This window comes from Lottia gigantea (assembly GCF_000327385.1).
Source record: "Lottia gigantea unplaced genomic scaffold LOTGIsca_65, whole genome shotgun sequence".
NCBI classification, from domain to species: domain Eukaryota; kingdom Metazoa; phylum Mollusca; class Gastropoda; family Lottiidae; genus Lottia; species Lottia gigantea.
In genome coordinates, this window is record NW_008710211.1 from 532,863 (window position 1) to 545,914 (window position 13,052).

The window sequence follows — 13,052 nt, forward strand, 5'->3', positions numbered from 1 at the left end:
AGAGACAGTCTAGTCCCCTGGTTCCCAAACTGGGGTGTTTTCACCCTTGGGGTGTGGGACTAGGTCAGGGGTCTGGCCAACTGGTGTAGTAGAATAATTTATTTTGAATTGAGATTGCACTTCACATCAACACATCATGCTGCAAATGTGGATGAAACAAATTTTTGGGGTGTGAAGGCTGAAATAGATTGGTAACCAGTGATCTAGTCAGACGGTCGATGATCTTCAGAAACAAAATGTACCACTAGATTGATGTCTTGTCCTCTTGACAACCACTGAACCTTCCAACATCTACGAAATTGTTATCGTTCTTTCGAGCCCCAAAATTACAGTGCATCGCTATAGTTCATCAAATTTGGAAACGAATTCAACTTCCTTCACTTATTTCTTTGGAGAATTTCGATGTAATGGTTTTGATCTTTTGGAAAGGGTCCTCTGCAGTTCCAAACACCCCTGAACTTGAAAGTATTGGAGAAAGTAACGTGTGTCAAGATGGTTTGACCCACTGCCTTGGTCAATTTATTTGGACTGTCATTACAAAAGAAAGCTAGACGCTAAAGATGAATGACCTGTGTCGGATGACCCACTGTTCCGTTTATAAACCATCTATTACAGTAGATTGTACCAGTTTGTGATGACCCAATGTATCACTATATGTGACAAAACTTGTCAAACAATTTAAATCTGTTTCTAAACCGGGTTCAAGGATATAACTTGACGTTATTTCAATCTTTTTTAATCCTTTATCCAGGTTTCTCTGACCTACAATCTAGATACTCTCTATTTCTAGACTGATGAACTTAAACTTATATGTCATACGTTGAACATCTGTAAATATAAGAAATGCTCAGTTGAGTCTGAAACTCCTTGGAAAAATGTTGGCTTGATACATTCAGTTGGTTTCCTTGTATATATGTCATACGTTGAAAATTCTGTATTTATAGTTGTTTGCACCTCTATTCCCGTCTTCGTTAGCGTAATAAGATGCAGGAAAGAAGACCCATTTCGTTTACTTTAAAAGCAGGTTGCATATAGGTTCAAGTTTCTCTTGATTATGATCAAAAGCTTTAGTGGACCCATTTAAAATGTTTATGAAGTCTTCAGAGGTGGACACAGAACTAGACTGGACGTTGGACATAGCTCTGAACACACCGTGGACAATGTAAGCTTCTTGGATGCATTCATTTAGACTGGGACTAAGTTGGGTTGCTGGAGAGTAGGCTCCCTTAAAAAACATTCATTTAGACATAGGCTGATATAGATGATGCTTGGGCGTGCTTTATTTAAGTTATGGTATGTAAATCGTTTGGATTGAGGTTAAAGGTCGAGGTTTTGCCTAGATACCCCGAGATATTGTTGATATGTATTATATCTATGTGGAGATATTGGTATATTGGTATATCATTATCAATACACTCTGGTCTATAATCAATAAATCCCCATTAAGCTATATACCCTTCATATCTTGCTCCTTATCAGGTACACTTTGTCACCGGTTCAATATATATACTTAATGGACATGCGATCCGATAAAACAATGTTTTTGTCTCAGTATTGGCATTAACCCAAATAATTATGATTTTAAAACGTTACTTTGAAACTGTCTGCAACTGGACACGTAGCTTTCAACCAATTCTTGTATATGTATTGTATTTCTTTTGCATTATCTCCCTTTAGAGATGCTGCAAGAAGTAATTTTAATAAAGGAGTTTGACCCTGGTCAGTCAAGTAGTCACCAGTTTGTTCAGGAAAAAATATGTAGACAGATCTTGGCCATACTGTCACCCTGTCTAAACCTGTTGGTGTATACTCTTGTAAACCAATGACATGTACAAGAACTATAATGAAGTTGATGTCACTTGTGATTAATCCATTATCTATATTTTGACAGTTTGTTGCCATAGTGATGAGTGTCGACATGTCAAGGGATTAAGATGATGTATGAGATTATCGTTGGATTACAGATAATCCTTGAACACGATTTAAAAATACGTTTCCCAGTTATTTTGGTTGAAATAACTAAACCAAGTACTAAAGATCCGAATCGCAAAACGAAACTTGAAAAACAAACAACATATTGTTAATCATATGCCCAATAGTAAATTACGATTAGAATTAGAGTTTGTACTAAATGGTCCTGAAAAGGATTGGTAAAACTACCAGTAGTGATAAATTAATATATGTATAAAGCTTGTAGCTACATGACTAGGCCAATAACTCATATTTTGACAATTTATAGTTCTTTTCCTTTATATGCTAATTTATATCCATGTCATTTCTGTTTATTTAAATATACAAAACGTGTTTGTGAATACAAATATAAAAACCATCTGTGAATGCATACATCATCTGCAATTTAGTTTCACTTATTAGGGTACTTAACTTAAGCATATATACAAATAGTTTCAATTACGTATTAGTTACTTATCATGTACAGTGCATGTACATAAATTAAATTAGCATTAAATTGCAAATAAACACATTTGCATATCAGTTCATTTTAGGGTACAAATACATGTACATTGGTATCCATGATACAATTGTAACATACATGCAAACTCATCCCGACCAACTAAGAAAACGGCCCTGGACGTGCATAGATGCCTTTAACCTATTTCAAGCTATATTCAATGCTCTAATTAGTAATGGCGACTTCGATAAGTAATGAGATCTTAATTTTACTTTATTGGGAATTTCTGCTAATTTCTTTATTTCCTTGTATTTTTCAGAGTTTCGGCGATTATTGGAGGATTCTCCAGCTACTCCAAACTTCGAGGTTCCAATGATGATGACTGGGTCGATCGAGTGAACCATTTATATACAGTAGTCATCCTTGTCCTGTTCGCCATCTTTATTAGTGGTGGTCAATATGTCGGTAACCCTATTGAATGTTGGTGTCCTGCCCACTTCACGGGATCATACGTTGCCTACACCAAATCATTCTGCTGGGTGAAAAATACATACTACATTCCTATGGACAACACGATCCCTTTGGAACATCATAAAAGAGATTCCGAGGAACTCACCTATTACCAATGGGTGCCAATCATTCTGCTCTTTATGGCCTTTTTATTCAAAGCACCCAGCATCTTGTGGAGAATCTTCAATGGAGGATCGGGTTTAAATTTGGAGAAGATTGTGAACATGACAACAGACACTCAGATCGGCTCCCCGGAGAAACGAGACGAGACGCTACGCCATATATCAATATACATGGATAGATGGTTGGAGACCCACCGTCAATATCACTGGAACGCTCTGATTAGAGCTCGAGAACGTGTCTCTAAACTATGTTGCTTCCTCTGCTCTAAACGAGATGGTACCTACCTAACTGGTCTTTATATTTTCGTCAAACTTGTTTACGTCGTCAACGTCGTCTGTCAGTTCTTCCTACTCAATGCTTTTATGGGTGAATGGTACAACTTGTATGGTTTTGAGGTGATGGCCGGTCTTTACAACGACCAGACTTGGAAAGATTCACCAAGATTCCCTAAAATCACACTCTGTGATTTCGACATCCGTCAACTAACCAACATACAACGACACACAGTTCAATGCGTTCTTCCCATCAATTTATTCAACGAAAAAATCTTCATTTTCCTCTGGTTCTGGTTCGTCGTCGTCGCCATCTTGACTTGCGGTAACTTCGTTTTCTGGATTTGGAGAGTTCTTTTCAAGACAAACCGAGTCCGATACGCCAAGAAATACTTAAAACTTCTAGATGAAGTTCGAGGGGAAGAAGACAAGCGATTCGCCAAGAAATTTGCTGATCAGTATTTACGAGATGATGGTATTTTCGTTCTTCGTCTGATTTCCAAAAACTCCAATGACATTTTACTATCTGACCTAGTCCTAAACTTGTGGAAAATCTTCAAGAGCAAGCCAATGATAAAGAAGGAATACAGCCAAGCTGATGATGAATCAAATGCGTAAATGATACAAGTTTAAAACTTGGAATAACTTAATATGGATGTCTTATCGAACCTATTTTTTTATATTTTCGAACTTCATACGTCATTATGACGTATTGAAAGCAACTAAATCACGTGCTTCCATTATGTGCGTTGCTAAGGTGGAGTTACTGCTGAACTGTAAAAAAGAAATCATATAATCGTAGATTTTAGTCAAGTATTCAATATTATGGTGCAATGGTGTTGCCACTTTCTTAAATGAATTATCGAAGTTTAATAAAGTGTGTGAAATCTAAATCAAATGGCGACAATAATTCATTTAGTTGGTGGCGCTCTAGTCAGGCCTCGGCCGTCACCATATTGTAATATAAACTGTGGTCGTGGCGCTTTCGTGTAACCATGACAACCAGACATCTAAACAGAAGAGAAATGCATCAAAATATCAGACATTCCCATTCATTGTTTCACATTCCAACCAAGTGCCTTCTTAATCCACTTCCGGACATGCTCAGTGGGCGTTGTCATGGAAACAGAGGTTTCAATACTGCTGAATTCAAGTGATACTTAAATCTACAAACTGTGATGAAATAAAAACTGCCTTGAACTGAAATGATGGACTTCAAACGAACAACGAAAGATCTCTATTATTATTGTGTATTCCAACTGCTAGTTCAACGATATTATCCAATGAAAATCTTCCATTTCCGAATGACCTTTTATGTCATCGTGCCTTCTATCAACAGTGGCCTTATTTTACATTGTTTCCAAATCAATAGCTGTATTATTTTGAAATTGTGCCTTCATGTATATTCTGAAGTTTGAGGTGGCTTAAATATATATTTTTAGATAAACCTATCATGGCATCAATTGTACTGCTATTTGCTTTTGTATTTTCGCCATTTCATATATGAGTAGGTCAGTCTGCAGAATTGTTTAAATAAATTTGTAAACATTGCAGCTGATTGATTAAAAGTAAAAGTATTAAATGCTTCTTCACTTCGAGATCATAATTTCACGGATCAGAATTATTTTTGTCAACTTCTCGCATAACATCAAAATGTTTGGAACGCCAAATAGATATATCGTGTACTTCGCCGTTGTGAATGCTTTGTAGCGGCTGTAAGTTGAAGTCGAGTTTAGATAACAGCAACTTCTAATAATTAGAAAAAAATCAGCCTGGATGAAAGTGTTATTTTGTTCCAATTTCCTGGGTTCGGGTGGTTGCGGTGACTACATTTTTACGTTCTATGGATTTTGTTTTCAAATCTAAAAAAAATCGGCATTATTATATCGTTTAAACTTTAAAACTTATGACACTTTCTTTATAAATATTTTATGCTTCAAACTTTTATTTTAAATTTTCGGGGTATTTTTCTTTCTTCCAAGTTGAATTTATAATTTGTATGATTAAATATTGTAGACTTAAAATATTGCTTAGTTTTCTTTTTTTTTTTTGATAATTAATTTCTATTTTTTGATTTCGATGTGAATGGCAATACCATATTATTCACCGTTTTTTCGACAAGTATATCGTCGGACAAAATGTCTGTGCATTAATATTTTAATCAAATTAGAAGCGCATTTCTTTGAGCAGAAAGATTTTTTGAAATATTTGGTGGTCAATAATTATGCGGTGCGGACTGATTTTATTTGAAAAATTATTCTTATGCACTGTTAATCATAATCAAAATATTTGAGTTTTTTCCTTGATTTTTTTATTTGTAAATGAATTCGGTAGCTCATGGGAAAATAAGTCTTCCATCTGAAAAAGTGCCATGAAAATGCGTTCGGCAATCCTCGGCAGTTTCCGTAAAGCTGAATCTGTAGAGCTCTAGCAGAACTTCGTTAAACTGTTAAAATTGTACACTATCCTTGCCTTTCACAAAGGTTCAATTAAGTTCCATGCATCTCATAAGAACGGCAATGTCTTCACTTGGTCTGAAACTGTACCACACTTTCCCATGGGTTACCTAAAATTCAGAAATGTCTGATAAACCTTTGTATGTACATCATTAAAGTATATATTTTTACTATTATTATTATTATTATTATTATTATAAATGTGTGAATTTTAGTAATTTGGCGAATGGATGAATGTAAAATTGACAATTGTTGGGTTATAAAAACTGTACAAATAACACAGTTTCTATTTCTGTCTGGTTGTTGTTGAACACCGGTCTAAAATAACACAAGTTGTGCTTATATGTTCCATCTCTCTCCCCCCCCCCCCCTTTATCATGATATTAAGCGTTTTTCAATAGTTAATTGCATATTTATGGATAATTACTAAGTTTTTTAGATTTATCGGATTATATAAAGATCCTGTTATGTTATTTATGACACCAGGTATATATACTGGCTCTTATTTGCCATGTTTAAAAATTTTTAATTTTATGTTAATTCTAAGACATAGTATCACTTTACCACCCCGATGGACTGGAGCAAGATGCAATGCTATATTTCCTGTTATTGAGCTCTACCTTGATTTAGTTTTAAGGCCATTTCCGTGTTCGGATACTTTTTCTGGTTGATTGTGATGAGAACCGGTCTAAATTACACAGGTGGTGCTGATGTTCCATCTTCCCCATTCTTGTTGGGCAAAGATAAGTTGTATTTTGCCGTCATTTTGCTCGATGCGTACTTCACATCATATTGGTTAGTTATAAGGCTATTTCCGCTAGAGCAAGCGCATGCGTGAACGTGTATTGTTCAGACAAGGGAGAAACCAGTGCAGATGATATAAAAAGTGATATTTGAAGAGACTGCGTGATTTTTGTACAATTCCAGTACTTATGAAGAACATTTACGGAAGGGCTATTCAAGGTCAAATATCAGCCCCAAATACCGAATGTTGCTCTTAAAAGTTCCCTTGTATATTTTTAAATCTGAAAATGGCACTGTCCTTACAAGGTTTCAGATGGAAAAAGCGTGCAGTCTCTCAGATTGACAATATATCTTGGAGGCCTTGTTTGTTAAGGCTGTATACGTTAAAGAGCCCAAAACTATTGAAAATCGAAAAAGTTACTGTCGTGGAAATGGTTCCTTACTACGTGGTCTTTCCCGTTTTGATTACCATGGTCAGATGCAGAAAAGTAAGAAGTAAACCTCAATTTCAGTGCTCCATAATAATCTCCTCGAACAAATTTTGTGAAACAAGGGAAGTAACTTTTACTGAAGATTTAAATACTTTTTAAAAGCAGGCCAAGGTGAGAGCTTTTTACAAGAATCATTAAGGCCTCATTTTGGGGGTTGAATTTAGTCTTGATTATGAAAATTGCCTTCAGAACTACTAGAAATGTACGAAAATCGCAAAATTCCTTTACAAATACGTCAAATTATGAATTTTATTTACTATTTGCTTTTCAAAGAGTATCTTAAAATGACGAGTCGTGATTTTAACATTAAAACCTGGATAAATCTGGACACACATGGATTTGAAGGCTCAAATGTCGACGATCAGCTGTGAACACTTCTACTGATTGGCTTAGCTAAAAAAAATTAGTGTTTCTGAGACTAAAGTATAATTGGCACACCTTCCCCTTAAAACTATAAAATAACCCCGTACAGCTTGGTACGTTAAATATTGAGTGTAAACACTTTTAATGCCCACGTAATAAAGTAAGGGTAACGTGATGGATGGCAGGTATGCATGACGAATAGAATTTTATCTCGTGATAGGCCTGACCCATCTAATCTTTTTAATCTGCTAATCTGATGCTGATAGTAATACAAATTTAAATTCTGTTACAGGTACATGCCCATTTTTTGTACAATTAGATTGTCATAAGGAATGGTTGAACCACGTATACGGGCTCCCACCCATAATTATCTGGGAGGTTAAATAGTATTAGATTAACTACAGACTGGAAATCTTTAAATCTTCGATTAACAGGCAATAAATTGACTTAGAGAGGATTCTGGGAATTCAGGAGAACATGTTTTAAAAACAAAAGTATGGGGGATAGACTCCAACCCCCATTCATTTAGTTTCTTGCGATTGTATAACACGGTGAAGAGAGATAAAAATGATAAAGAAATTTTTTTGTAGTACACGTATTATGATTAAGGGGAGGCAACTCTGTATAGCAGATATAGCAATTCAGGTTATTTTTGTTTAGTGCCACAATTATATCAATTTGGTTGTCCAGCAAGCTTTGTATATCTCAATTCGGAACTCTTCCTCTGTTTCACACATGCAGGTAAGAGTGGGTTAAATGGAACAAGCGTCGAATCGTTCGGATGGGACAATAAACCGAGACCCCGTGTGCCAAGGCGTTGCCCGTGCGAAAGTCATAAAGCTTTCTACTTCGCCAGGGTTCTGAATTGACGCTCCTTCAATCTATAGCTATGCAAAAACTCCTGTACATTAGCCTAATTCTTCAAGTTGACCCAGCCGTAAATGTATACGGATAATCCGGGAAAGATTTGTGCCACGAGGTTTGGCCAAGGACCAGCTAGTGGAAATGATCCTCATTTGTGAACCTAAGTTGTTATCCTTGTCAAATATAGTTGTTTCTTTCTTTTCTTTCTTTCTAGCCCAGTACACGATAAGAAACTCTAATAACTTGGCTTGACACAGTGGTGTATTTCATTTATTGCCTCAGTGAAACTGTATCAATATAAATTGTTGTCTAAAATGCATTCAATACAATTTAAAACAATCTAAATCAAATGACAATCGACCACGAGTATTTCTGGAAAATGAACAGTTCGATATAATTTAGGATTCACTGAACATTGTGGACGAGGCTTTAGTTCTTTATCTAGAATATCTATAATATCCTTTCGTCTCATGGCGCTCAGGGCATCCCTTAGACAAGCTAGGGTCGCACGAGTGTGAAGACGTCGCCATTTTAGCAGACATTGTTTTGCCTGATCCTCGGTAACATGGCGAATAAAATTATGAGCAATATCTTCTATATCTTGTCGTTTTGTTTCCTCGCCTCTGATTGGATAAAATGGAAGTTGCCAGTACAGTTTGATCCAATCACTATCTATGTATCTTGATACCAATGTAATTGCTCGATCCAACTTATCTGCAAGACATAAAAATTTAAGTTAATTTAATATTTTTCGGAAGCACAAGTGCCAATTATGTATTTCCAAATTTTATTGTAGGCATATTTTGTAACAAACTCAAATTGAACATTCCAGTGGAATCAACTCTGGAACATCTAATATTTATAATGTACTATCCAATAGGCCATGTATGGTGATATTTTGAGCAAATTTATGATGATATTTTTAACAAATGTATAATGATATTATGAACAAATGTATCATGATATTTTGAACAAATGTATCATGATATTATGAACAAATGTATCATATTTTGAACAAATGTATCATGATATTATGAACAAATGTATCATATTTTGAACAAATGTATCATATTTTGAACAAATGTATCATGATATTATGAACAAATGTATCATATTTTGAACAAATGTAAGATGATATTTTGAACAAATGTATCATGATATTATGAACAAATGTATCATACTTTGAACAAATGTATCATGATATTATGAACAAATGTATCATATTTTGAACAAATGTATCATATTTTGAACAAATGTATCATGATATTATGAACAAATGTATCATATTTTGAACAAATGTATCATATTTTGAACAAATGTATCATGATATTATGAACAAATGTATCATATTTTGAACAAATGTATCATATTTTGAACAAATGTATCATGATATTATGAACAAATGTATCATATTTTGAACAAATGTATCATATTTTGAACAAATGTATCATGATATTATGAACAAATGTATCATATTTTGAACAAATGTAAGATGATATTTTGAACAAATGTATCATGATATTACGAACAAATGTATCATATTTTGAACAAATGTATCATGATATTATGAACAAATGTATCATATTTTGAACAAATGTATCATAATATTTTGAACAAATGTATCATAATATTTTGAACAAATGTATCATGATATTTTGAACAAATGTATAATGATATTTTGAACAAATGTATCATGATATTTTGAACAAATGTATGATCGTGTTGACGGCGCCTTACCTTTACCATACCAAATCAAACTGTAGACATTATAAACAGGGTCACACATAAATAATTTGCTAATTGTGGTTTCAAAATTAGCTTACTTACCCCCTCGTTTCTTCGTGTTGTGGAGATTTCTTGAGAAGATAGGAAGATTGTGAAAAAGCCGCCGTAAAATTTCGTCACTGTTTTTCATATTTTTGATATCTTTCAATTTGTGGATACAGTCGGCAATCCGAAGAATTTCCACCTCGCTCTTCCTCGCCAATTTCTTGACTTTGCGTCGCTCATTTCTTACTTCCTCGAGCTGAGCTTCTTTCTCGTTTTTCTCCTGTCGCTTCTCGGAGATCCACGACTTCTTGCTCTGTATATCAGTCAAACTCCGGTCTAATTTCGGTTGTTTATCCTTTAATAGGGTTATTTCGGTGTTAAGACGCTCCAGTTGTTCTTTAAAGAGGCGGTTAGGCTTTCTAGGTGTCGTCTGTTTCATTTCTGACAGACGATACAATTTGATTTCTAAATCCACATTGAGGTTTTTGTGATTGTTCGAAATTGTTTTCTCTTCTTCATTAATAACCAACTCCTTCGATTTCAATCTGTCGAGTTCCATTGTCAGTTGATCGATTTCCTTTTTCAAACACTTGAATTTATATTCCTGACCACTCACTCTAAATTGTAGCTCCTTTAATTCACGTGACTCAATTTCGCGCTTTCGTTCCAATTCATGCACGTCTTTCACTAGATAATCTACATAATTCGCATCTGCTTCAAGCCACTTCCGGATTCCTACGAAGGCGTTTCTTAAATTATCACAAGCTGCAGGTAAAACCAATAGAACTGGGACATGAAGGCATCCATATTTTTCAATTCGTTCTTTTGAAACGTAATCAAAATGGTCGCGCGTTAAACACTCTTTTTCAAATTTGTCAGCCATTAAAAAGATGTTTTGAATGTTCAACAAAATGGCGTTTTCTAAAGCATTTTTCTGTTTTTCATAGTTCGTACATGTTTCTAAGTAACGATCGCCATCTGTTGGACTGAAACTTTTTAAATATTTTCCCATAAATCCAACTAGTTCCTGAATAGATGACGTAATTGGTGTAAATCCTTCCCGGATAGTACAGAAAATGTGGTTGATGATGTCATCAACAGAATCCAATAGATCCTGATCAAACGGGGATCTCTCCAACAAATTGTCGTGTTTAATCACAAACTCATTGACTTGTTCTTTGCACACCAACTCCATAGTTCTACCTTGACGTAACAGCAACAAAAACATCGGCAGCCATTTTTTCATTTGAGCATCTAACGTTTCGTCTGCGCCATAATATGACGTCATCAGCATTTCGACTTTCTCTTCCAATCGCTCCACAGCATTGTTGATGATGTCATACACGGATTTTAAACTCTGTGGTCTCTCTGTTGCTAGAGATTCTATAGTTTGTCGTTTCCGGTAGAATTCCAAAGCTGTTCTTCGCGCCATTTTCTTCGTAGTAGGCCTAGACCATAATATCTGAAAAATGGAATTTAGAAAATAATCAGATCTATAAATAAACCAATGAATTACGATCAAAAAACATCTTGGCATTGGTAGCAGCTAATGAGTTTTTCACATGAGGAAGTATATCAACCATAAGTAATGAAAAGTGGTAGCAGGTGTCTAGAAGTGCAAGCATACCCTGCCTGGCGCACCTGTCACAGTTGCTTAACATACACTACAAACACTACAAAAAGGAACGTGCAAACATAAAAAGCAACTTGACTGATGAATTTCAAGTTCAAGGAACTATTTTCTTTTTTGCAAAATATTAAAACACTTGTTGATTATATTAGACACGCGATTTTCACATTTTGCAGCTTTTAACTGATACCGTGTCACATTATGCTTTATACTAAAATCTTTAAATGACATTTAGAAGTAGATAGAACAATATATAAATAAAACACTATTATGGATATACTACTCCTCTTTAATTTATAGATGTCACTTTTTTACTGTTTATATACTTCTTGTTCTGTTTTCTATCGTTATTATTTTGTGCTTGATAAAGATTCCTGTATGTGAATTGAAACGTTGCAAAAATTAAAGTAAGGAGTAGTATATCAATAATAGTGTTCTTATTTATTTAATATGCTTACTTGTTAGTCTGGAAAATTTCGTATACTGGTTGACAGGGCGCAATTCTGATTTCAACTTAAATTGTGTATAGGACTATGTTCATATGTAAACAAGTATTGGATTACCATATTAAAATATTAGAAACCAGGAAGCTCTTCATGATTACTGTGTAATATGACATTGAAGACTCAAAGTTTACGTTATATTGACCACGTTTTAAGAGACACACTGTGATGCAAACAATCACAAAAACCCATAGAATGATTTCATCATCATTGATAACAAATTCTCAAAGCTGACTATTCCTTTAAAAAAAACAAAAAGTTAAATAGTAGTTCAGCGTGCAATAGATCCATGCCGATGTTATGGTGGCTGATAGTGACCACATAACATCATCGTTCAATGATATAGACAAGCTACAAAACAAGGCAATGTTTCATATGTCGACTTGGACTGGATTATCAAGTTAAAATATCGGAAAGCATAAAGTTTATTATCCGTCTCTATGTGACATTTCAGACTCAAAGTGCACTTTCTATTGACTATGTGGTAACTGATATGTAAAAAATAAATACAATCGAATGATTTGTCATGCACATACGAAACACGAAGAGATTTTATTGCATGATTAAAGATACTCACAAAATATTATCAATTGGGAACAGTTTTAGCATACTGACTCTTAGAGGGGATGCTGAACAGGTAAGCCAAGACACATGGTGTCAATGGCAGTACCGGAAGTCGAAGGTCAAAACATTGAGTGTGGTCGATACCGTCTCCAGAAAAAATCTTGCATCTTTTTGTTATAAGACCTGAAAAGACCCTTCTAAAGACAGAAAGCTATTTTTAATTAAATGTATCGTTTAGCAGAGGGGGCAGCCGCCTCACTCGCAGACCCGAAAGCAAGTTTTTCGGGCATGACTCTCATTACTCTCTAGAAATTCGGGCAATCTCAGATATTTCGCCCCCCCCCCCCCCCCC

At 34.9% G+C, this 13,052-nt stretch overlaps 2 protein-coding genes across 2 annotated transcripts in view; one reads left to right on the top strand and one right to left on the bottom strand.

Annotated features, from left to right (window-relative positions):
- Nucleotides 1-2,730: 2,730 nt before the first annotated feature.
- On the top strand, nucleotides 2,731-3,933 carry LOTGIDRAFT_129424 (hypothetical protein; the record flags this gene model as incomplete). Its single annotated transcript, XM_009064782.1, has 1 exon — nucleotides 2,731-3,933. A coding segment is annotated over one exon (1,203 nt), but the record flags the coding sequence as incomplete, so codon positions are not given.
- A 4,545-nt stretch (nucleotides 3,934-8,478) lies between these two features.
- Nucleotides 8,479-13,052, bottom strand: part of LOTGIDRAFT_235493 (hypothetical protein) — a 5,219-nt gene continuing 645 nt past the window's right edge. Inside the window, exons 2-3 of the mRNA XM_009064783.1 lie at nucleotides 10,061-11,465; nucleotides 8,479-8,947 (exon numbers count right to left, since the gene is read on the bottom strand). Of these exons, the coding sequence (XP_009063031.1) occupies nucleotides 8,574-8,947; nucleotides 10,061-11,435 (1,749 nt within the window). The 5' untranslated portion in view covers nucleotides 11,436-11,465 and the 3' untranslated portion in view covers nucleotides 8,479-8,573. The remainder of the gene's footprint in view (nucleotides 8,948-10,060; nucleotides 11,466-13,052) is intronic.